General features: G+C 45.8%; 1 protein-coding gene across 1 annotated transcript in view; it reads right to left on the bottom strand.

Annotated features, from left to right (window-relative positions):
* HS6ST2 (heparan sulfate 6-O-sulfotransferase 2) overlaps positions 1–19686 on the bottom strand; it is a 128376-nt gene extending 108690 nt beyond the window's left edge. The window contains exon 1 of the mRNA XM_041396650.1: positions 19062–19686. Within this exon, the coding sequence (XP_041252584.1) occupies positions 19062–19573 (512 nt within the window). The 5' untranslated portion in view covers positions 19574–19686. The remainder of the gene's footprint in view (positions 1–19061) is intronic.
* Positions 19687–25931: the final 6245 nt, after the last annotated feature.

Consider the following 25931-nt stretch of genomic DNA (forward strand, 5'->3'; position numbering starts at 1 on the left):
CATTTTGCTGCCCATGGAGGAAAATCCCAGCGTTATGGACTTTGTAGAAATAAATTCTGCAAGCAGCAGCTGCACTAATGTTCGAAGAGTGGCCACAGGAAGCTTGACCAAGGATTTGAAAGACATCTGGCTTTGCAGGATAGATGCATGTTCACATGGGCAGGGTTTCATCAGTCAGGTCCTAGTGCTGGCTCAAAATCTTGTGCATCACAAAAATAAAACCCACTATCACAGCTGCCTGTTGGGATTTACATATTTATGTCCATGGATCACATTAGGCAATAAATATGGTGTAGTTTTGCAACTAAAAAAAAAAGTTCTGTTATTGTTATCAGATCTAAATCATTAAGGCACATCCCAATCTGGGTTAAGTATGTTTTGAATACCTGTAATAAATAAAACAAGTAGATTCCACACAGACTACATTTTTTCAGGGAACATGACCTTACCTAGCTCCTCCAGGACCACAGGCAGCCTTGCAATTTAAATCCGATTCCTCCCTCTAATTTCCCATCTCATTTTTTTAAAGCTCAATTCCTTCAGTATCCATTGCACGTTAGATTTATAATGCTAATCAAACTTCTCCAGGTAGAGATAGAGTTTATAAATTAATCCTGGGTAAAATAAATACATCAGCCAATCTTGGTACAAACATTCCTGCCTCTGATTAATCTGAATTCCAGGACGTGTGGCATGCATTTCAAAAGGATGAAGAAGCAGGAAAGATGCTCTCCCAGCACTCAGCACAGCGTATTTGCATCAATGTGACCTCAAAGCCACAATGCCTGGGCAGGTGGCAGGATGAGACTCATAGTTATTATGCAAAAGTACAACTTGCTGTGCTGTTCCTTCACGCCTCCTTACCCAGGCAGGGAGCTCCAGGTGCACGGTGCTCGCTGCTGCCAGGGCTGGAGGGTTTGGCTCTGAACCCCAGGTACAGGATGGGATGACCTGAGCCCACAGCCCCACACCAAGGGGCACAAGCTGAGCCTTCCAAGGCTTCCTGGCTGCTCTAAGATATTTATAAACAAGTGCCCACAACTCCAGTTGTACTTTCCTGTTTTATGCTAACTACAGGCACCTATAAGAAGCGATCAATAATAGTCTGTGCCATACCCTAAGAACCCTAAAATGTTAAGTGCAGGAACCCTCACAGACAAGACATTACGGCATTTATAGAGGCTGCACTGCTGTAACAAAAGCTATTTATACACTAACTCAGCAGAGCTGAAGTGTTCATCTGCTAGCACAATTGGCTGGGTGGTCTAAACAGGACCCAGGGCCAGAAGTCTGAGCAGCTCTCAGGTGTAGCTCTACACTGAGCCAGCTCCGAGAGCAACCAGCAGGAGAAAATGCATGAAAGCTGCAACTGAGCATTCATACATGAGGAATATAAGGGCATCAGGGGTATCTCAACCCAATGGGAAGAAATAATCTCAATTATACTGTTTTACTGCAGTGCTAAGGCAAGGCTGCCCAGCTTGCCATGCAAAGCCCATGAGCACAGAAGAGGGCACAGAGCTGTGCATCACTCAAGGTGGACTCAGCTTGGACTCACCCACCTGAGAAGCAAAGGCTCCTCTGGCCACATCCCTACCAGCCATGTCACCCATACCTTCCATGACACTGGCACCACTGGCTCCTCCTTGGCTGTGCCATTGCACAAAGTCTTGGTTAGTTGCTATCAATGCCCTAACTTATCATTCTTTACAGAGTGTTAAGTGTGTATTATATATCTCATAGGCTTCACTTTAGCAGACACCACTTGTTGGTGTATTAGGTACAGTCTGAAGAGAAGTACTAAGTACCTTCCTCATTAAATGAAAACACAGTGGTCCCAATCACTGCCTTCAATTCCACAGTGAAATTCCCTCTTTCACCATGGACACAATGCAATTGCCAATTAAAAAGTGAAAGCAGAACTCAGTGCAATACTAAAGCAATTAAACAGGAAAAAAGTCACGAGAGCAGGATGAACACAGTCTACTGGGGAAGAAAAAATGAAATTAGTCCTCTAAAAGCAACAGTAAAAAACCTGTATGTACTGGATTTGATTTTAAGAAAATGTTAGCAATAATACATACGCTCAGTTGAGTTGCCCAGAAGAATTAATTTTAAAGAGAAAAGAGAGTTTATAAAACACACTCAGAAAGCAGTACTATTGTTCTGGTTTATGCACTGTCCCTGCCATACACTGCTGTACTTCCAAATGTTTCAGAGATCACAAAGTGCTCTCCCATCCCCAAAATGAAGCCCAGCAAATTGGTAATGATAACAGTTAAAGCAAGATGTGGAAACCCAGTCCTAAAAATGAACAATGCCAGAAACAGCACTCTGGTTTAACAGCCCTAACCAGGCAGCCAAGGGCAGCTCACAGACTGGTCCTCCCAGCAGACCCCACTAAAGAGCAAGGGCAAATCAGGAATTACTAATTACGAGTATCCAAGGAGGATGCAGTGACATTTCTTTGTAAGGCTGGAGCATTTTGTGGCTATTACACTGGCTTTTAAGCTCTCATCCCATCACACAGCTCCTATGAGTTTTGTGGTCCCAGCATAAACCCTGTGGAATAGAGCTGACACTGCAAATTCCCAGCTCTTATCATTAAAGCTAGCCGGATCCTGATCTTCAACCAATTTAAGACGGAGCTGATGCAGGGCATGAATTATCTCCTTTCCTGGCAGGCAGCCTCTCCAGGGAAGGGGGCTCTTCATGCAATCAATGGGATGAGCACCATTGTCTTTAACAGGGTGAGCTGGGCCATGAAAGCACCACCCCTGCCAAGCCCAGGGCACACACGACGGGGAGCCTACAGATTCTGGCTCCACAGCAGCCAGACCAGGCAGCTCTGGAGATCAAATCAAGATCAGAGCTGGCAGCACCTCAGGGCACAGTATCTGCTTTGACATTTTCAATGCCCTGTGGATGCCTCCAGGAGCAAGCTGAGGGTGAGCTGCCAGAGGCATAACAGCCAGTACAAACTCCTTCCCCAGGTAGTTCAAACTCACAGTAACCTTGCTATTAACTTCAAGAAAACTTAATTTCAAGACAGAACTGAAGTCCTCTAATGTTACCTCTTCTAAAAGCTTACCTTGTGCTCAAGAACAAAAATAAAGTTCTAAACCCAAGGGAATGAAAGGATTACATGATCTGTGTGTTAGGCAGGTCTTAAAGTGTTCTAATGTCTAGGCAACTGGTAAGAAGGGGGATCTGACCTGAAATATCTAAAAATTCCTATGTGTTTAGGAAGCTTTACCGTAAACTCAGCTATCGATCAGAGTACTGACCCTTTCAAGCTTGCTCAAACCTAGAATTTTAATATCTCCTCCAGGTATCAAGAAGAAATTCCACACTAAGGCCAAGTCTTAACAATACCAAATAATGTTCTTTTTAAATCTGCTATTATATCATGCTACTAAACTGCTGACAGTGAAGCACTTTCAGGTATCCTGTGAGCATCTCTAGCATTAACCACTGTGGAAACAAATATTCTTGGACAACAAAGAGCTTCAGGATGCCCAACTGCACACGCTCATCCCTTAACATAAATATTGTTCTGAGACTCTAACATGCACAAATTCAATGGGATTTACTTGCTCATCCTCTAAATCTCAGGTTAATTTTATTTGGACCACCTCCACCCTTGGCTTAAAACCCAAGACAGAATGCTCTAACAGCCTTCAGACGAGCTCACTTTCAACTCCTAAGCTGAGAGGAAAGAAACACTCCGTCCTGCAGGTCATAAGCCTCCCCTCAGCAAACAGCACCCAGCAAGATGCAGGTCATTCAATTCAGAGCAATAATTCCCATCCCAGGAAGTCGGAGAAGGTACAGCTCAAGGCCCTGCACAGCTCCCATCTGCGGGATGCAGGAACACGCAGCAAACTTCAAGGAGCAGGGAGTTATCTCAGGGGAAAGGTGTTTCAAAAGCAAAACAGGCAACAGCTTCCACTCTCAGGCTTTGCTTAAAGCAGATGCTATTTGTTTTTTAAACCCACACCTATATGTAGTTACAGTGAGTGAAAATGTCTGTGATCCTTGTGTTACTCACGAGTCGCTCTAATTATTAACTACAGCTCCATGGCCTATGGTGCCTTCCCCAAAGAACCTGCAGGAACATCTCCACTACCATTAACAGAAGTACCAGTCCTGACCTCAAGGGGACCTGTCTGGGAGCAGCCAGAACCCTGCAATGCTGCAGGAAAGAGAAAAGTTTGCAGCACATGGGACTGTCCTGCTCCAGCTCCAGTCACTGCCTCCACCTGCACCTCCTGTCCATGGAAACAAGCACACCAACCCACTGCCACCACAACCCTCTGGATTTCAATGAAGCAGAAAGAAAAAGGCTAAAAATTCTACAGGGAAAAGCTGCCTGCTGGTTTGCTTCTTACACAGAGTTGTTCCTCCAGCATCAGCCTGTCCCCTCCAAATTGCTTTCATATCTTGCTGTACAAAATGTCTTTTTCTTCTCAGGGAGGCTGGAACATCTCATAGGAATGATGACCGGATTTCACAATATGTGGTTTTGAAGGTTGGTGTTAAATTTGACACTGTAGCTCCAAAGTAATTGTGACTAACCACTAAATCAGCATGTGTAATGGATTCCTCTGAACATTTATAGCTAGCAGTTCCATTATGCTCTAATCTGGAAAATGTCTAAACGACTCTCCACAAAAATTAGATGGGAACATAAATGTCTTGATAAAAACAAGATTCCAGAGATACTCCACTTATCCACAGTGACTTCTAAAACATAATGTCTAGTGCAATAGCATCCACTGGAGTGCAGTCATTTGCTATTTGATTTTTAAACCCATGCTTCGAGACATCAATCTAGAGGGCATCAAGTCTATGTGAAAGGTGAAACAATTAAGAACAAATCTGTAGGACAGTGCTGGGATCTGCAAGGAGAGTGAGTGGCAGCCAAGGAAATGAGAAGCACCAAGAGGCTACCTGGGAGCTGTGGAGGGAAGCTGCCTCTCCCTGCTGCCAAAGGGTAAGCTCAAAGTCATCCTGCACTCCTGGATGCTCAACCCTGCACATCATTTGAATGAAAACCCCTCAGCCCACAGGAGAACAACACACTGTAAGAACTGTCTGTCCTGGTTCAGATTCAACCCCATCCTAAAGCTGTAATTTCCAAACTCTGAAGGTCTGGGGATAACACAGCTCCTGAGAGAGAAGCACCACCTTAGAGATCTCGCCTATCCTCTCTTATGCAGAAAATGATGCCAGAAAAAGGCCTTCATGCAATCAAAACCACAATAAAAATAATGCAATTAGCTAAGCATACAAGAAGCAAAAGAAGGACGCATTACTGATTTATTCAATTTTCCTGGAAAAGCTTGAGCTGTGTTTAAGCAGAGGACAAGTTGAAATTTTCCATTAGTGAAAAAAAAAAGGAAAAAGCTTGTTTAAAGAGAGAAGGGGAAAACCCACCTAGGTTAGTGTTCAAGTACAGCACAATAAATTTTACCACAAAATCTCTGCTAGGCAGAAACCCTGTTCCCAGCCGAAGGAGCAGTGGAGCTTGCAAAAAGGCTGCTCATTTAACACAAAAACTGTGTATAAAATAAAAGGCCATAAGAGAATCTCGATCTTCAAGCAGGGAGGGAACAGACAAGTTTTTGACAGTCCTCTCAGAAAATTTTCCTCCAGTCTCCCGGACTGGGGGGCACCTGGGAGGGAGAACAGGCGGTGAGGAAGAGGTGGCTGGGATGGGACTGCTGCAGGTGACCCCAAAGAGCTCACAGCACTTGCAGCCTGGAGTGATCTCATCTCACTCTGGGCCAGCAATTCAGGCGTCAGTCTAAACCAGGGACTTTAAAACACTTCACCACTACACTTTCCTGAGCTGTACTGTGCACTCCTACACCACAACCAAGGATCAAAGCCAAGAGATTGCAGCACATCCCAGCCCGGCTCCCTGCATTAAAGTGAAGGGTTTTGCTTTTGTCCTTAACAGAAAGGGATGTTTCATCTCAGCTGCTCAAGCAAAGATGAAAAACCTCTTGCAAAATAAAAGAATGTCATCCACATGAGCTAAAAAGTCTGTCTTCTGCTCCTCACTTCTCCAAAACATCCAAGATTGGCTCCCAGCAGCTATCACACTGCAGATTTTAGGATCACTTACACAAGCACAGATCATGCCCTTGTACACAAGGACACAATGTACTCTTCAGCTTCCATAAATCCTACAGTAACCTAAATCCAAAAGAAAGCACATCTCCCAAGTCCTGTAATAGAGCCCAACACAAACTTCCACAAATACAAAAAAAGGAATGACTTCTGGCAGCCCAGAACTGCAATTCCTGCCTTTCATTGCATCCCAGATGCCTGCTTTCCCTTTCCATAGGAAATTACATCAGTCCTCTGTTGTAATCAAAATTATTAGCCATGCCTTAGAAGATAAAGTCCTAGATAGACAAACCAGTTGTAAATGCTCATGTGTCCAGTGACTTCTGTCTGCCAAGTGTTTGGTGGGAGGAGATGAGGTTCCCACCCCAAAGCTGTTCTCAATAAGGGTCTTGGGAAGCCAAATACCTGAAAGTCACAGGAAAGCATTTTGGTAACACCTGCTGCCAAAAAAGCAACTTGACAGACTGTGTTAGCTTCTCTTGATGATCAGATTTCAGCTTGAGTGCCATCATGACGAGAAGACAGACCTCAGGTTTAACCAACCTAACCTCCATTCTAAACAGCTAAAGGTACTGGGAACTCCAGCATGCTCTGAGACATACAAAGATCCTTAAAAAGAGTTTTAATCACAAGAGTAAAGAGACCAGAATATCACTTATCTTGATGGACCATTTTATAAGACATTAAATATTTTTACTGTAAGGGAAAAAATAAAGTATGATACTGCACTTTATACCCATAACTCTTGTATGATTACAGAGGTTTATTGCAGGAAGCAATTCACCTTCCTGACATCAGATGATACATGAGGAAAAGCAGAAGCAAAAATGTTCCGCTAATTTCAGAAAAATAACATAACATGATGGGAAAAGCAAAACCAACTCTTCAGAGAATAAACAAGAGAGCCTTAGATTCCTTAAAAAAGCCTATAATTGCAGTTGCCAAAGTACAGTTAATTTGTAACATTTAATACACAAGTTGCCATCAGCCTTAAACCTCCATTTCCAGACTGAGCTGTACCTGGGAGAGCAGCAGGATGGGCTGAGCACACAATCAAATCCTCCAGCACAACTGCTGAGCCACCGCAGCCAAGCCAGAGAATCTGCTTATATATTTTACAAATAACCAGATCCCTCCAATAATCCAGCTCTGAGAAATGTTTATCTCACCATGAGCTCAGTTATTCTTAAGTCCTTTCTGTGTTTTTTTCTCTAGGCTGCCTGATACACTGACCAATTTTATAAAAAGGATTGGCTGACGGGAGGTCTGGATTCAGGTCAAACAGAGTTGGCCTTTTTCGTGTGCTCTTTCAGATGCTGATGGAAAAGAGATCTAAAGCTCCCATTTTCACCTACACCCTCAAACAAAGCAGGATGCCTGCCCAGGAAAGGCATCTCTTCCCACAGCCTTCTCCTGCAGAGAAGGCTGTCACACAGAGTCTGAGGCAGCTGCTGATTTTGGTTCTCCAGGTCCCCAACCCAAGGCTGATATACCAGCCAGGATGGACAACATCACATGGATCCACCACCTTACCCAAGCTGCTCCCCAGGTCTCTGGGTCCTGTAACAGGGAATCTCAACTTTCACTTGTCTCAGCAAGTCTCTGGACCCTGCACCCTCTGCTTGTCTTGGTGACACACAGCTGCAGCACTGACCACCCCGAGGTGTAAGACAGCAAGAACTGCAGCAGGGCAAAGCTGGCACCCCAAACAAGTGAGAAGACACACAGAACCCCAAGTCTGCAGCCACTCCAGGGTAGCAAAACGTGCTGACACCATCACCGATCCCTATTCTGCAAAGCCCTGAGCAATAAATTTGCTTAAGCAATATATTTAAGTACTTTTGGTAACACAACAGAGTTCAGGCTTGACAAGACATAGTTTGTGTGCCTCTTAAAACTAGTGATGCACAACCTCCTTCTGATCCCATCTCCAGAAATATCAGCACCATTACATGCTTACACTTAAATGTCCCAATAAATAAATTTTAAAACATTTATGGCAGATTTTTTCCAAAAGCTGTATTGTACCAAGCCCCAGGCCTCATGCAATTAGCACTTTCATCCTTGCAAGAAACAAAATAGCTCAGTAATTCAAAACACAGGGCAGCGCTAACACATTTCCTGTACAGTATTTTCTGCTGACTGTATTTCTAGCAAAACTGCAATTTCTTCTTGCACATGTTAACTATGCCACAAAATACTGGGTGTAAAGCAGCTTGCAGAACTCTTTCCCTAGCCACTGCCCTCTTGTTCAGCTGTTCTGCATCACTGCTAGCAAACTGTGAGCTCCAATCTCCAGCAGGTATTATCAGCAACACCCCATAAATCTAACTCAGTAAGGAAGTTGTCTCTATCCATAAAATTCTGAGAGTGCTTGTATTCCAACCCAGAACACTGCTGACATCCACAACGCAACTATCAGCACGGAACGTGAGCCAGTAGAAGGCTGGCTCATCTCAGGAAAAGCAGCTGCAGGTGCAACTACTCTTTTCATTTGTTTTCTGCCTCTTCTCTGGAAATGGGATGAAAAAAGGCTTTCATAACTCTGCTTTGCAAAATCCATCAGTTGTGTTTATGGGCTCACCTGGGGTCTATCTGAAGCAGGACTGACTTAAATGGCAATAAGAGATAGTCTTGCAAATTAACAGAGTTTGAGAGATACAAGGAACTGCCTTCTGAAGGAAGTCTCATGTCAAGAAACTGAAGCTTCTCCTAGGTCTCTGCTACCACTGTGCCTTCTGATGGTCCAGTCCCCTCCACTCTGAGCAGCAGCAGCTTTGACAGCCACCAGACAAAGCAGCAGCTTCAAGCACAGCAGTTTCATTCCTACTGACTCTGGTCAGGACATCTGCTGTCAGACACCCAAAGTCTCCGGTTTGGAGGGCAGGTCCTGGCTTTTTTCACTACACCCTTCAGTCAGAGCACCAGGGTCACAAACACAGCTTTAGAGCATGATTAGATCTTACTTTTAGGATCTTCCTAAGTTTTCCTTTCAAAGAGCAAAGTTGTACACTGCTTCATCCATGAAAAGGGGTGAAACCAAGGTGATGCAAGAGGTCTGGCCTGGAAGCACTGAGTGGTGTGACCCCACACCAGCAGCCACATAGACAGGGAGCTTCCCTCTTACCTTCCTGGGAAGGGAAGGAACACCACAGCCCTCCCAGGACACCAGCACATACACAGCAGGCTGCAGTCACCTGTCACTACAGCACTCTGGTTTTCTATTTAAACACTACAGCTTCCCCAAATTCAAACTGAACACAGTGCCTCTATCTAGGACTAGTCACATATAGGCAGCAAAGCTACTACATGCAGCCAGGCTAGGAAATCCAACATCCTTTATGCTATGTACAGATGGAAAGATATCCTCGTGCAAAGAGCTGAATTACACAGACAGACAAGGCAGTGGCTGAGAGGAGATGACAGACTTGGTGATGAAGACAGGACTCACCCCAGGTGTAATGTCCTGGCTTCTCAAATCCCACTCTCATGTTTATGTACCACTTTTCCTTCATTAAGAATTAAGACCAGAATTAAGCAGCAACATGCCACCTGAAAGCCAAACAACTGACCTTTATAGTCAGCTGCATTTGAAAGCAAAAATTGTACCCCACGTTTTATTGACCTATAGTTACTGGAAATCACCAAAGTAAAAAAAAACAAAAACCCAAACCTACTGAAGTTTTGGCTAAAGATGTGCACTTAGTAAAAGAGAAAATGGGGTGATCATGCCAAGACAAGCTTGTTCTCTTACCAGAGATTGACTTGCAGCACACAAGAATTGAAGGAGTTAAGGACTAATTTATGCCATTTATGTTTTTGCAAGTCACTCAGCTACCATCCAGAAGGCACATCCTGTTGTGTCTGACATTTCCTTGAGCACTTTTGTCTTCTCTCTTCTCTGTGCTACCACTGCTCTGATTAGATCCAACACCCCCCACAGAAAAAGAAACAGCTCTGTGAAAGGCAGAAGCCACACACCATCTTCCTCCCCTTCTACAGCTGGGGGAATTAGTTCCAGGAGGAACACAAACTGGCACTCTTCTGGGAATGCAGGGACAGACACCTCCTCCCACCTCCTCACGGGGAGGAGAACCCCCACAGCACCTTCACCATCAAGATGAGTTAACTGCTGGCAAAAAAACAGGATAAAGTTAGTACCTGGCAGGATTTGCTTAAACAGGACACAAGTTTATTCCAAATAACTTTCTCTGAACCCACATTAAAAAAAACAACTTGCTACCTCAGAATGGCTTGGGATTGCTCCAGGGACTAACTTTCCCACAGGCAAAAGGAAATGCTCTCCCCTCAGTTACCCTGAAAAAGAAACTCTCAAAAGCAGCTTCTCTGGCTCTGACCAAGGAAACATTGTTTTGCTTAACAGGGGGGTTAAAATAGTTGCTTTTCTCTGAACCCAAGGAAGGCTGGAGGAAACAATCAGCGGCAGAGAGTGTTTCAGTCACTCGGTTTGGGCATCTGCCGAAGGACCTTACAGTTCAAACAGAGCACTGAATGAGCAGACTGCCATGGCTGGGGGCCTTGCAATGTTTTAACTTAGCCCAAAAAAATAAAAAAAGGATTTATGGCAGAGTCGATCTTCCAGCTACTCGGACCTCTAAGAGCATCAAAACAGCACAATCCTTTTGATTACGGGAAATTAGGAGCATTTGCTACAAGGATCTCATGAAAGGCATACTCTTCTTCATGCCTTTATGGAGATGTGCAAAATCATTTATGCTGCAAGATTATCTCCCTCGTAGCTGCATATATTTAGTTATATTACATCAAAAGTTTGGCTCCTTCAGAGTTGGATAAGCAGCTGAGAAGCAAGAAGTAACATGATTTGAGTCTCACCCCTAATGGATCTTATGATTTATAGGCCTCTAAAGACTAATGATTTTTTTCAAGACTAAAAAAGAGGAGATTTCTCTCAAAGCTGTATATAACAGCTTAAATGGATTCTGTCTTTAAAAGCATGAACAGCTGAGAAAGAAAGCTAAAGTCAGGGAAGAAGAAAAAAAGCTGGTCCTAATTGCCACTTATTCAAAAACATTATCTTGTTATATGCATACATTCACTATCCACCCAGAGATATGGGAGTGGATGGAAAAGGCAACAGCACATTAAGTGTTTAGACTTTCTATTTCCACAAAACCCACCCCACTCGATGTTAAACACAGGCCCCACCCAATGAAAACATATTAAAGGAAATCTACATTGGCTGTTTACATCAGCAATATGAACTTAAATGCAAAAGAATAGATTGCTTTGGCTTCTTAGTCTCACATTAGCAAATGCAATTATCTTTCATTAATTTTACAGTGTTCACAGTAGAAATTAAATAATTTCTTCATGTCTAAGAAAAACTTTACCGTTTTAATTATTCATAAATACCAAAGTCTCCTACTTATTACTCATCACAAATGTGATTCGTTTCAATAACGCCTGAATAATTCGGTGCTACCCTATTAGTCCCAGAACACAATGTACAATTGCCAGCGTCAGCAAGTCAATCACAAACAATAATCCACACTTGCCAGCTGCCAAGGCAGAAGAGGAGGAGGAGGAAGAAGGCAGGAATGGCATTTTCCCCCCACCCCAGTCACTGTGCTGCCTCCATCATCCCACAGAAAAGCAGAGTCCCACGTCTCCTCTCCTGGTTGGCTTTGCTTCCACCCAAGATGCTGCAGACCCAGGCACTGCTCAGGCTAGAATTCCATCCCCAAACTGGGAGCAGGGAACCAGGCTCCCGAGGGACCAAGGCAGCAGCTGGGGATGCTCCACAGCTCTGCTTCCCTGTGTATTTACATCTGGGCAGGCAGCTATCCAGCAATGGGAATTAACCGATCGAGAAGGGAAAGGGAGATTAATCCTCACAAGTATCTAAGGAGCCTACAAGGATAATTCCAAAAATGGCTGAGGGCTGCTCACCCACAGTAATCCCTGCAGAGTGAAACAAAGCCCAGGCACCATTGCTGCAGCAAAGTGGTTAAATAAGGAATTAGCCAGAGTTTGGTGCCTTGGCCGCTTGGCTGCTCAGCAGGTTGAGCTTATGGGAGGGGAAGAGATGACTGAAAAGTTACTGCAGGAATAAAATAAGCTGAATATGCTGGAGTTACTGAAGAAATAATATAAAATCTTGTAACTTAAAAAAGATAAACTTGTTCACATCACCAAAATCTTAAAAGAGTTGCACCAAATCACAAATACATATAATTTTTTTCCATAGAAATGTCAGGAAAACCTTTGACACAAGGTTCATTCTACATGGGCTCCATCCAGCCCAGTTGTGCTGCCCTTGGCATGGCTCCCTGGACCCTGCTGCACTTCCCAAAGCCTGTGTCTTCTCAGAAAGACCCATTCCAACATCCCGTTTTCATTCACATATCAATTATTTTTGCTTTCTAGCAAGTTACGTGAGCTAATTTGGGCCGATGCCATACAGAAATGCTGCCTTTATTATTACAGTTGTGGAAAAGTAAATTAATGCAAAGGATTGCACACAGAGGCCTAATCCATTTGAGGTAAATCAATGCATTGCACATTTAAATTGCTCTGCTTTCCTTCAGAAAAGTACATTGAAGTGATTCATTAGGCACTGAACTGTTCACAGAAACAGACCAATTCTCTTAGGCATGCCAGTGCATCTCTGCTAGTTAAATTTAAAAAGCAATCAAATCTACTAATAAGTCCTTTTTGCCGACATTTACATCAGTAGAGAACATGATTCCTGACAATTCAGATTAAATAAATGAAGCACAAATTAATCTCAGTTAATATGTCTCAGAACCAACGCTTGACTTGTTAAACTTAAAAATCTGTCTTTTAATAAAAATAACTTATTGGTAACGCCTGACTTCCAAACGCCTTTGATAACCTTTATTAAAGGTTATAAAGTTATCAAGAGGGATCACAAGGCACAATCTCTGTCTATTTTAATACAGTCAAAGCATTTCTTTATAGTTTAATTAGAATATTTATAAATTCCAAAAGAAAAATTAACAGAAAGGTACCCTTTTAATAAAAAGTAATCAATTCTTAGTACAGCAGCACCATGCCACAGTGTTCAAACTCCCACTTTCTTTAGGGAGGACCAACTCAGATAATATATGGAATAAACAATTCAAGGTATAACATTGTGCTCATATCTTGCTCTACTGCAATCACTGGGGGTTATTTCTGCAACAATTAATACCTTCTCTCTACCCACAAGAAATTCTCCAAATTTAAAGTAAAAGGCAGTAGGAAACATATACTTTCAAATAACTAAAAGTCAATTTGCACTTTATTAAAGACTCAGAGAACTGAAGAGACCTAATATGAAAAAATATTTTTAATCCCTTTAAGAAGTCCAACACTTTATCTGCAAAACCAGCAATATCAATTTAGAGAGCTTTACAAGTCCTATAGTCCAAACCTAAAAAACCCATGAACTTAAGTTTATAACCAAGCCTTTCAAGGTTAGTCCTTGTAATGGGATTAGGTGAAGGAAACACTTGTACTTATGAAAATAGTGCCTTGCCTTCCCCTCAAAACCCCTTTTTCACTCTGTAGGCTGGTTCACTGCTCCTACTGCTTTGGTCCCAACAGGTGCCATGCAGGAAAATTCAGCTGCTGGAGGTGCACGTTTGTGGGTGGCAAGACAGCCCTCACTGCAAATCCCACCCTGCAACCACCAGGCTGAAACAAGCAGGGTCATTAGGAGATCTTGCTGATCAATGAAGCAGCTCAGAGCCACTCAGGCCTGGCAGCATCTCTGCAAAAGCTCTGGTTTTTCGTTGGGTTGGTGTTTTTTTGGTTGGTTGGTTTTTTTGGGTTTGCTTTTTGGGTTTGTTTTTTTTTATTATTGGTTTTTTTTTTTTTTTGGTGTGGTTTTGGTGATTTGTTGTTTTGGGGTTTTTCTGCTTTGTAATTGTTGCTCAGTTTTTCCTGGGGAGTTTCAGTGATGTGTATTTCAAGGGCAGCAGCACCCTCCTGGAGCTCTGGCTAGAGCCCAGGTCACAGCAGGTCACCCCATCTGCTCGCTCAGCCTCCAGCCCAGCTGTGCTGGTCCCCTCTCTCCCCGAGCAGCCCCCCAGGCTTCACCCCAGCACTGGGGGACTCTACCCTTGGAAATGGTGTCTGCTCCACCAGCTCCAGCGGTTTTAAATGTCCACCTCCTGCTGCAGCCTGCATTATCCACCCAAAGTCTTGGGGGCCATGGGACCCTAAAGCATCTCTTCTGCCTACAAGGCAGATTTATGGGGCTTAACTATTCCCCAGCTTCCACCACTACAGGTGAAATAATGAGTTCATCCACTTGCACAGCCATGTAACACCTCTGCAGCAGGGAGAGGCACACCCAACAGCTGCTAAGAACCAAGCCCTACAAATGAATTTTCTCTCCCTGGCAGTGCTACAGATGGATGGTTTTCCCCCTCCACACCAAAGCAGTTCACTGGGAAACTGTTACCAATACCTTTGTAGCTACCTACACACTGCACCATAACAAAAACTCACTGTGGGAAAACTAAAAACTAAACTAACCCCGCCTCAGTTAGACCCAGTACAGCAGAGCTCAGAGTAGATGACTCCACATTTTCAAGAGCAAAGTGGATTAATATGTTCAGCCAAGAGACGCACACTGTGTTTCCAGTTTGCTAGGAAATGTTTCAACCTTTTTTTTTTTTCCCCAGCTGTTCAGCCAAGAGACACACAGTGTTTCCAGTTTGCTAGGAAATGTTTCAACCTTTTTTTTTTTTTTCCCAGATTTTTGTAAGACTCAACTTGGAAGGGTTGCAGTAACACGCAGGGACAAGATAAGAACATCCATGCATTGCCAGCAGCTTCTGCCCCACATCACAACAGCCTGGTGCCAACATCAGGCCTCCCAAAAGCCAGCAGGCACCAACCTGGTCCAACAGGCTTGCACCAGCAGCACGAAGTTTCTTCCAATCTCAGACTTTCTGGCTCCAGAGGCAGTTCTACAAGCTCATTCTCCTTTCAACAGGGAACATCTCCTTCCTTTAACACTACCCAGGAGGAACATCACATACAGCCTGACCTTCAACCACAAGCACATCTCTCACCCATCGACGGGACAAAGCCATGACACCATCTGAGAATGCTGGTACCTGTACTTGCTCCTATGTCTCATTACAGTTTTCTGTCTAACCTCAAGGCCTTTTGTTTCTTGCAATGGTGCCACTGGATTTACTGCTATAGACAACTTCAGTAGACACTTCCCATAATAATTAGCCAGAGCTGAGAGAAATCTCAGTTCTGTGATGCACAGTTACTTTGGATGCTGCCTCCGTCCAGTGTGCCAAAAGCTTTGAGGCTTCCACAATCAATCAAGTGACCCAAGTCAGTCACTCATGACTAGGAAAAAGCACATTTCTCCTTTCTCACCACTGGTGCCAAGAAGCTGAGACAATCCTCTCCTTTCTGCCACCACCATCAGCCCATTCCTCATACCTCCCAAGTGGCAGATCCAGAGCACTGAAAGCATCAATTTTGCCTATACCTTCCCCCTTCCCTCTTCTGTGATTTCTGGGTGCTGCAGTGGTGAGCAGGGCTGATGGAACAGGAGACAAACAGGAACAGGAGCATACAGAACATGCACTCCAATGGGATCCAATGAGAAAAACCCAAAAACCCCTCCCCCCACACACAGAGAACCATGTTCCTCCAGGGGAAGAAAGAACCAAAGGAGATCTATTTACCTGCTTGCTACATATCAAGGAGCACAAGCCACCATTACAAGGAGAAGGAAGTTTTGGGAACCTATATACTCATAGACAAGAAAGCATCATGGTGTTAAACCCACCTCAGGATTGTGTTAAAGCACAATAGCCATCCTGAGTATTTCTACTGCTCCAGTGAAGGAATCTATGCTCCAAACCTGCAATTCCCAGAGAAAACAGAGGCAGACTACTAACAGAATTAAGAGCAGCTACTGCAGGATGACTGCTGCAGGCAGCAAGGCTCTTCATGTGTACACCCTCCAGGCTGATCCCATCACACCTAGCACAGAGATGCTCTGCACCTGGTGCTGAGCATTGCAATGTCCAGGACAGTTTCCTCCAGACTAACAAAGACTCAACTTTTAAAAAAACCAAAAGGCCCCTAGAGACCAGCCCAGGTAACCAGCAATCTGACAAAAGGACTAGCTACAACTGAAAAGACAAACATCTGTGCAAAGTAACCACACATAGGTGCAAGCTAAAAGGTTTGATGGAACATTTGGGTATTTCCAGACAGCCCCAAGACAGTAACCACAGACTGCTTGATGCAGCTGCCAAGGAGTTCAAATCACTCTTACAACAGGTCTTACTTTTCAATCACCTCAACTATAACTGCCTTCTCTATACATTCCTACCCTTATCAAGCCAAGGTTCGCTTGAGAAAATTCTTCTCTGCTCCTGATTGAATCCTTCTCCCTGCCCTCACAACACTCCCCAAATGGGCCTTGCACTCCTCCAAGCTGTTTCCCCTTCTCTCAGGATTTGCACATCAGGGCTGTGACTCCCCTTCCCTTCCCATCAGCACATATGACCCAGGATGGTCAGACCTCCCCCTAGAACCTCAGTTCAGAAATAGCCAGGCTGACCCCACTTGGAGCCAGCACGTTTTCCCTTCTCTCAGGATTTGCACATCAGGGCTGTGACTCCCCTTCCCTTCCCTTCCCACCAGCACATATGACCCAGGATGGTCAGACCTCCCCCTAGAACCTCAGTTCAGAAATAGCCAGGCTGGCCCCACTTGGAGCCAGCACGGCTTCCCAGCTTAGACACCCCCATCCCACACCTACTGCTGCTCTGAAAGCAGCTTTTATCTGCCCAGAAAGGACTTAGACTTCCTGTCTGCTACTGGCAGTAGGTAGAGCTGCTAATTAACCAGTTGTCAGCTGAACCGCTGCTAAATTGAGAGCACAAACTAAAATTAAAGACAAGGTATTAAAATGGGCAGAAAGACTTGAAAGGACTATTGTTCATTTAAGAACTTCTCTTCCTGTATTTTTTAAACATTTAGAAATCGCAGTCCAAATAATTGCTTGTCAAGACTTTTTTTTGGAGAATAACTGTAGCTATTCAGCAAGCTGTGTAATTAGGTTATTAAAAGTATAATATCATTTGGAAGGCTTTGAGAGAATAGACCTCTACCTAACACAAAATCATCACAGCTTCATTTTCCTCCCTCTCTCCTGGTTTCAATCCCAAGTCACAAGTCCTAGTGACCTCTCAGAAGTCAGCTGTAACAGCAGACATTGTTTATAGGATGAGGAACCATCACTCTGAACTCCTGAGCAGGTACATGCACCACTTCCATTCCAACTCAGGAAAGCATGTCAGGTATCCAACAAAGGAAAAAAAAAATACAAAGCCAAAAGCTGCAGACAAAATCCCAGCTCTCTGAGGCTGATGTTCCCTTCCCTCTCAGGTGGTGGGTTCAGGACAAGGAGTCTCCCATTCTTCTAGAGGGCACAGCTAAGACCAAGCACAGACAGACTGGTCTCTAGGGAAGGAAGGAAACTGACCCACAGGTACAGCACTGCAGGCCAGGCCCATCTCTGGAGAAAGAGGAACACTGGAAGCAAGCAGTACAGCAAAACAGAGCACATGTTATGCAATTTACATTTCTGCTGACAAACAACATGCTTATGGGACAGGTAAAATCAACTACGTAGCTGCAAGGCTCAGCTGCCTGAAACCAGGAACCTAACAGACCCAGAGGGCAAAGAACTGGTCCTGATGTTAGCAAATGGGATGTCACAAAAATTAGACAATTAAAATTTAAAGCAGTAGGGAGACAAAAGAGCAGGAATCACAATAGCCAAGTCTGATGAAGAGCTGCTCCTTGGGTACAGGACCATAATGATGCTAAGCATTTTTCTACTAGATGGCAGTGTAGTGTCACACTATCTAAAAAGAATTCTAGAAAGAAATTGCTTTGTATTACAAGTGAATCTGTGCTTAGACTTGACTTCAGATAGCATGATATATAACAGTAGCCTCTTTGTAAAGGGACCTGCCATTAGTCTCACAGTGCAATAGGAGTGATACTCTAGTTTCTAATTTCCCACAAAAGAAGGGGGAAAGACACTGAAACCCTGAGCAGTTCTGCTACACGGTACAGCCACAGACAAGCTCCTGAGTCTGTTAAAACCAAAGGGGGCTCTAATCAAAGAGCTCTGGGAGAGGAGGAAGCAGGTCCTCACTGCTCAGGAGGAAAAGCCCCTGGGCTTCTGAAAGGCAGGGGCAACTTTTAGGCAACCCCCTTGCTATGGTCAGGGGAGGTTGGCAATTTCAAAGGAAGATCCAGGGATAAAAAGAGAGCAGTGCCAGTAAAATTCAAAACGCAAGCACAAAATGGTCAAGGTTAGGGCTGAAGAACAATGCCAATATTTGCAAGTAACTCAGCCATAACAGTAACCTTGACTTTGCGTGGCCGCCATCCTGAAGCCAAACTTCAGGTACCAGGAAGAAACAGCGGCTCACCAACACTCCCAAAACCAACATTAATCCTTGGCGCACACTGGAGCTGCAGGAGCTCTGCACAGCCAAAGATGGAAAAGCTCCGGGGGAAGCTCGCAGGCAGCCGAAGCACTCTCTCTCCTGCGAGAGCCGCTCGGGGGTCCCCACGCTGAGGGGCTGCCAGGCCCGTTCGGTGTCACCGGGCTCATCACCCCCGGCCTCTCCCCGCCAGCGGCCACAACCGCGACAGCCGGCGGGACAGCACTCCCACCACCTCCCTGCCGGCGGAGCGGGGCAGGTTTTGCCCTTCTGCCCGCTCTGCAGAGCTCGGGGCGCGCTGCACCCGGAGGTGCCAGCCGCTCCGAGCCGGGATGCTCGGCTCAGCGCGCTGCCCTCCCTCCTCCTGCCGCCGCCGCAGCATCCCCGGCACGGCGCCCACCGCGGGGGCTCCCCGGGGCACGGCCTCACCTGGAGGGCCGGAGCCGCACCTCCTTCTTGCTGTCCACCACGGAGGGCACGCAGTTGGTGAGCTCGGTCCAGTCGGCGTGCAGCCCGCAGCTCCAGCCGGTGGAGAAGCGGGAGAAGAGCCAGGTCTCCCGCTTGCCGGGCCGGTGGCAGGTGCACTTCTTCTGCCCGGCGCGGCACTCGCAGGGCTGCTCCAGCTGGATGTTGCGGACCAGGTGCCGCCCGAAGGTGGTGCCGCCCGTCTTCTGGATGTGCAGGAACACGATCAGGTCGTCCCCCTTGATGTTGAAGTCCACCCGCCGCAGCAAGTCGTCGGCGGAGAAATTGAAACGGGGAACGAAACGCGCCGGCGTCTCGTCCTCCGCCCGGTACGGGTCGGCGGCGGCGGCGGGGCTGAGAGCGCGGAGCCGCAGGAGCTGGCACTCGGTGCCCGGGCAGACGTACTGCAGCACGATCACGGCGAAGAGGAAGAGCATCACCAGCGCCAGCAGCACCTTGTGGGACCGGTCCTCCATCGTCGCCGGGAGCGCCGCGCATCGCCGCCGCCGCCCCGCTCAGAGCCTCCGCAGCCGCCGTCGCCTCCGCCGCGGCGGGACCCGCGCCGCCGCCATCCCCGGGGCCGCCCCGCGCGGCTGCACCGGCACCGGGACAGCACCGGCACCGCCCCCTCCCTATCCCCGGGACGGCCCCGCGCGGCCGCTCCGGCACCGGCACCGGAGCGGGACAGCACCGGCACCGCCCCGCCCCGCGCGGCCGCTCCGCAGCGGCCCCGAGAATGGGACGGGGAATGGGACCGGGACTGGGACTGGGACTTCACCGGCAACGGCACCGGGACTGGGACCATACCGGCGCTCTATGCACGGACCGGGACCGGCACGGCGCCGGCGGCAGCCGTGGCCCGCACCGAGCGTGCTCTGAGCTGGGCCGGCCCGGGGCGCCCCGGGATGCTCCGTCCCGCTGTGCCGGTGCCGGGGCGGGCGGCCCGGGGGGCAGTGCGTGCGTGCCCCGTGCCCACGGCGCTGTTTGTCCCGCGGGGAACGGCCGGGTCCCGGCAGGGTCACCGTCCAGCGCACACACACGACTCCCGTCCTCGGGCACCGAGCTGTCTCCGCACCGCACACCACCACCCAGCGTTTTGGGTTTGTTTGGGTTTTTTTGGGTGGAGGGGTAGTGCGCCGACTGTTTTTCTTGACATCCCAAGTGGTTTCTGCTGTTTAAGGTAGCAAATACCCGGGCTATCTCTGTCAGCATATTTCAAAACCTCTCTGCGCAAGGAGAGTGTTCTGTAAATAAAACAATAACAACAAGGACTCTGTGGATTTATCTCTGATTACAGTCCTGTGTGTATTTGTATGCAAATGTTGTTTAGCCCTCCAGCTGCTGGTGGCTGTTCAGTGAGTCCCGTGGGTGGGAGCACATGGGGGGTCACCCCGTGTTCACCCCGTGCCATTCCACAGGGACACATCCCCACGTGCCAAGACCTGGCAGGGCCATGGAGCACAACGCAGCCAGGGAGCCCGAGGCTTTCCTTTCCCTCTTGGTGCAACTGATGTTGAGGCAATTAATGCCTGTGACAACGGCAGCCTGGTAAGAAAAAAAGCAATAATAAAAATAAGAGGTTTCTGGCTAAGGGAGGTTTTCACCCCATCCCCTGTCAGTGTCCTGTCATGGAAAAGCAGCCGGGGCAGGACCATGGGTTTGGGCACCCCCAGTTTGACTGATGTGCTTCAATACTCAACTGATGTTACACAGGAACCCCCAATCCCAGGTAGGGCTGGAAATGTCTGAGCTTCTCCTTCCCCTCCCTATCACAGCACCTCAACTTTTGCTTCCCTGTCCCTTGTGATGCCTCTGTTTCTCTGCCTGGCCAATCAGCCTAGAGCTGAATTTTCTATTATGCACAGCAGGCAGCAAAGAAAATAGTTTGTAAACACTCTCCCCAGACCTTTATTCATCATAAAATCTAAAAAAAACCCCAAAAATACTTGCCTCCTTTTTCCCCTCCTCTCAAGCAATTCTCTAAATAATTTCAGCAGGTACATGTGGTGTTTGGAGGTGATTTCTTTATGGTTTTCATCCTTGAGCAACCTCTCCTGTCTTCTGTATTTTTTCTGGTTGTCCACAATATTTTGAAAACATTTACACTCACAATAATAGGCAATTTTATCACAAAGATTCTAGGCATGAGAACTACTGAGTTCATTTGCTTCCATTTGGATCTCTAAAATGAATGGATTGCACCATTTAATGAAAACTCTGTGTTCTGAAATTCAAGCCTTAAAATTATAAAGATGTTTCTGTGCTTTATATCCATCACTCTCTCACAGTCATTCGTATTAAAAATGTTTGCCTCCAGTTTTATTTGTTTTACATTATGATATAACAAAGATGCGTGGTGAGTTAAAAGCAATCCTGAATGCTAATACCTGGGAATTAAATGGAGAGAATAACAATGGCCTAATGTCTACGCTAAATTAATATATACTATAAAAGATATGATGCATACTGGGTTGGTGTTCCCAGCAGAGCCATTATTTTGGAATGGGCTAAACAAACAATGATCATCCTTTCAGTAATGAGTGATGGTCTCCAGTCTGCTGCCTTCTCACTCACAGTATGTAAATGATGCTCTCGAGCTTTGATCCAGGGACCCAAAACATTTGCTTAGGCACTAAAGAAATGAAAATTGCTCTGAACTAGATAAAAGTAGGACAGAGCAGAGCTGTTAAGGTTTCACAGCACGGGCAAGATTCGATGGCTGGCAGGGCAGATGGTTTAAGCTAAGAGGTCAAGCAAAAGCACTGAGTACCTAGTAACAGCAGTGAAAAAAAATCTCCACCTCCTTCTCCACACACAGCATCCCCAGACACCCCAAACATGTGATCCCTGTTCCCACTCCCCACACATGACCCTTTTCTGCTGGCACATGTCTCAGTGCATGGTCATGCCCAGATGAGCACATGGGTACGGCCACTGCTCCTTTCTCTCCCACCTACCAGCGTCCTCTGCCACTGGCTGGTCCCTTCTGCACCCACCCTGTCAGCAGCTGCCTCCCTCCAGTACAGCAGGGCCAAGCTGAGCTGGTAAGGAATCTCATTTTGGCCTGACCCTCTCTTATTACCCACAGGAACATTCAGAAAATCAAGGGTTTGTATGCAAAGGCACGGGGTGTTTGCCCAGAGACAGATCAATAAAACACCTTGTGCCTCAAGCCCTAGATTGATCTTTGCTGCTTCAGGAAACTCTTGTTAGCTCATCAGTTGGGGCTGATCATCACATACATCCCTGTGTACTTCCTGAAAACCTTTGTTTCCACAGCTTCTGAATTTCACCTCTGCATTTGGCTGGCAAATGGTGACTGCTTGGCTCCAACAGAAAGAAAACACAAATCAGCTTTGAGGTAAGCAGGCTCTCAGTGTGCAAAACAGAGCTTTACCAGGCATTGAGACCTCCAGCTTATTGAAAAGAGCAAGGTCTCATATAAGTTCAGCCTCAGAAGGTCCCAGTGTCACTGTTGGACAGGTAAGGGCAGGAGTGCAGCCAGCTTGAACCCCCGGGGCAGGTGGGCAAGGCTGGGCTGTGGCAGGCCAGGGCTGGGGTAACCCCAGCTGCTGAGGCACCCACAGCTGCTGGGAGGATGAAGTCTTTTCCAGATGAGAGGGGAAACCTTATTTGCACAATAGCACAATTAGAATAACTTGATTAAAAGAAATGCAAACGAGCCATTAGGTTTGCTTTATCTCCTTGTAATGTGATTCATCTTATAGTGCCTGTGAAGGAAGGGGGAGAAAATAGATGAAATAAGTACAGAAAAGCATCCTGTGTCATAAAAATAACACATTTATTAAAATAACAAACACAATCATCACCAGCCCAGCTGCTGCAGCTTTCCTTTATGGAATTGTCTATCTTGTTTGGAATAGCTGATGGCTAAACAGAGTTGTGGCCAGGGCATTCAAAACCAGTTTTCCCATCATTTGTCCTCAAAGTGATGAAGTGGATGCTCCAGCCTTGTCCCCAGCTGCCCCAAAAGAACCTCTCCTCCACCACTTCCATAAGATATGCAAACCAGCAACTTTGATAATTTTACTTGTCCTTTGAGGCTGGGCAAAACCAGATTATGGAGTCAAAAGGTATCACCAGGAGACAGACAGTGTGGAAGACACCACTCTACTCCCTGAGGAAACAACTCTTAAAATGAGTGGAGAAGCACAGAGCAGTGAGATTGCATGGGAGAAGAAGCAAAGCCAAGAGTAAGGAAATATCTGGGAAAGGAGCAAAGAAATGTTGTGGTGGGAGAGAGGTGGAAGCCCTGCTAGCACCTCATGGAGTAAGGCCCTTTATCTAGTACAGGGTATGCAAATGAGTGAAGGCATGGAGCAGTGGGGTGATAAGTAAACTAATTAGAAAATGAGGCTTGATTATTCATGGACTTGACATATCAGAGAGCAGCTAATCAAAGGAATAATACAAGTTTGCATATTCTTTGTGATGTGGGCATCAAAGTCTTCCTTCTTGTCACTGTGGCATCACTGCTGCTCATTCCTAAAACCAAATACACTTAATGCAAGTGTCACATCTTGCTCCATAATAGGAGATGGGTCTTGGAAAGGCTGAGGTGCTCAAAAGAGCTCTGATTTTTCCAGCTATTGAACTGATCTTGCATTTATCTCTACTTATAGATCTTGCCTCCTTGAATACAAACATTGCCCAGAGCTCTTTGGGTGTGTGGTAAACTGGGCAGCCTTTAAAAGCTTGAGCCAAAGATCCCAATACTCAAGGGACCCAACTTGCAAGATAATTGCAAAATAATCCCTTACAGTTTCATTTTGCTGTGGGCTGATGCCAAATAAACTTTGTTTAAATGCCACATAGCATTTAGATGGACTTGGCAGGAGGTGTTTGCACAGAACTTGCTGGGTGCAGGAAGCTTCCAGGAGTGCCTCCTTCCCAACACATGGCATCAGAAACCTCCTGTCCAGGCTGTTCACTGAAGCAAATCTTGGAGCCAGACAAAAGGCAGGCTAGCTTTCAAGTTACAAGGCATCAGCAGAATTTCCATTTCACACATAGATCTCGCTCCTGTGAAAGGTTTTAAAGGAGGACCTGATGTGGGACTGACACCTGGCCATGTACCAAGTGTCTGGGCAACAGTTGGAGGGTGAATGAATGATACTGCCCCATCACCACTGATTCTTTCCCAGCACGAAACTGGCTGAGAAACTGCTGAAACATCAAATTCCCTTTTGATGAGGACAGCCTGGGACAACTCCAGGGAACAGGATCCATGGGGATGAAAGGGCTCTTTCAAGTATGCCTCTGAATCAGTGGGAAAAGTGAGAAGTTGGGATTGCTCCTGCCACTGTTTGCTTGTCTGGATAATTACAGTGATGGGTATATTAATACCATCTGGCATCAGATCCAAAGAGCAACCAGGCATTGACAGAGATTACTGGTGAGGTGTGTGAAGAACCCTTTTGGAGGTGCTTATGAGCAGATTAGGAGGAATTAGAAAGAGTGTGAGCCAGCAAAGCCCAGGGCTGCAGACCATATGGTCCAAGGGACACTTTGTGCCCACTTTGAAGATATATAATGCAAAAAGTGGTGTATCTGACCTAGTTCAGGACAAAACCTGCAGCATTTGCCTGATTAAGGTGGGTAAGAGACTAAGATAATGTACAGTGGTCTTCAACAGTGATTTTACACTGAAGAAAAAGGCAAATATTTGTTAAATCTTCCTAAAACCCAGGGCAAGCACATGGCCCTGAAAGAACAGTGAGAAAAGACATAATATTACCTCACACTATCTCAATAGGTAGTCCTGTGTGAAAGCAGTGGGATTTGGTCCAAAGGCATTCAAGACATCTGAAAGGTGAAATTTGCCCTTCACTGTGAAATAATTCCAGTTTAATAACACTGGTTTAGAAATAGATTTGGTTAAATTGGTACCACCTTTTGTCTGGACACTCTTCAATCCTAGAGTAGTTAGTATCAATTTAACTTAATTTGGTGTCATTCTGTGTACAGACTGCATCTTGGATGCTGTATAAATATTTGCTTGTCGAAATTGATGCTGAATTTGGGTAACACAGTGTTGTGGAATTAACCTGTGTGACAGAGGATCAGATGCAGGGACAAAAAAAAAATCTCAGGAGGAGGTCTTAAATTTCAGATGACTTAATGCAATTACCTAGTTTTAAAATGAACAGGAGAATAAACGAAGGTGAAGCAAAAATAATCTCAAGCATTACCAAACAATAATAATAAAAGAAGCTTTGAGGACATCTTCTTCCAGCAGCAGGGCTGATGAATCTTCAGGGAGTGATCCCACAGTCCAGTGAAACAAAGAAATGCTCATTTCACAGTGAGGTTTTGCAACTGCAGATTTACCAGAATAGCAAATAAATAATTCACAGTATCTCAAGATACAGAGATAAATTTTCTTTCTTTTACTTCAAATCTAGGTCTGCCAAGCTGCTAAAGATCTACAGCAAGCACCCCCCTGTAAAACAGAAAATGAGGGACAAAGCAGGAGTTTCACATTCCAGTTATGTGTAAAAAAAACTCCTAAAAAAGAAAAAGCTCCCTTTCCTCTGTGCCCCACCCCCCACACACACAATGCTGCCATGAGTCCACAGGGAAACAGAATATTTGTGTTATATTACACTGAAACTTCTGGAAAAGAAAACAGAAACACAATTAAACATTTAAAATTTCATCACAACAGAATTCAGTAGAAAATCCCCAGCTGGACTGGATGTAAATTACAGATATTGAGTGCAGCAATTTCTCGTGGTTTCCCAAAAACGCTCAGGGTCCATAGCATTACAACAATTTGCAATAACTCACAGAAAACCGGGGCACTGTGAATTT

The sequence above is a fragment of the Onychostruthus taczanowskii genome, unplaced genomic scaffold (assembly GCF_017590055.1).
Source record: "Onychostruthus taczanowskii isolate IOZ18803 unplaced genomic scaffold, ASM1759005v1 scaffold13, whole genome shotgun sequence".
NCBI lineage: Eukaryota > Metazoa > Chordata > Aves > Passeriformes > Passeridae > Onychostruthus > Onychostruthus taczanowskii.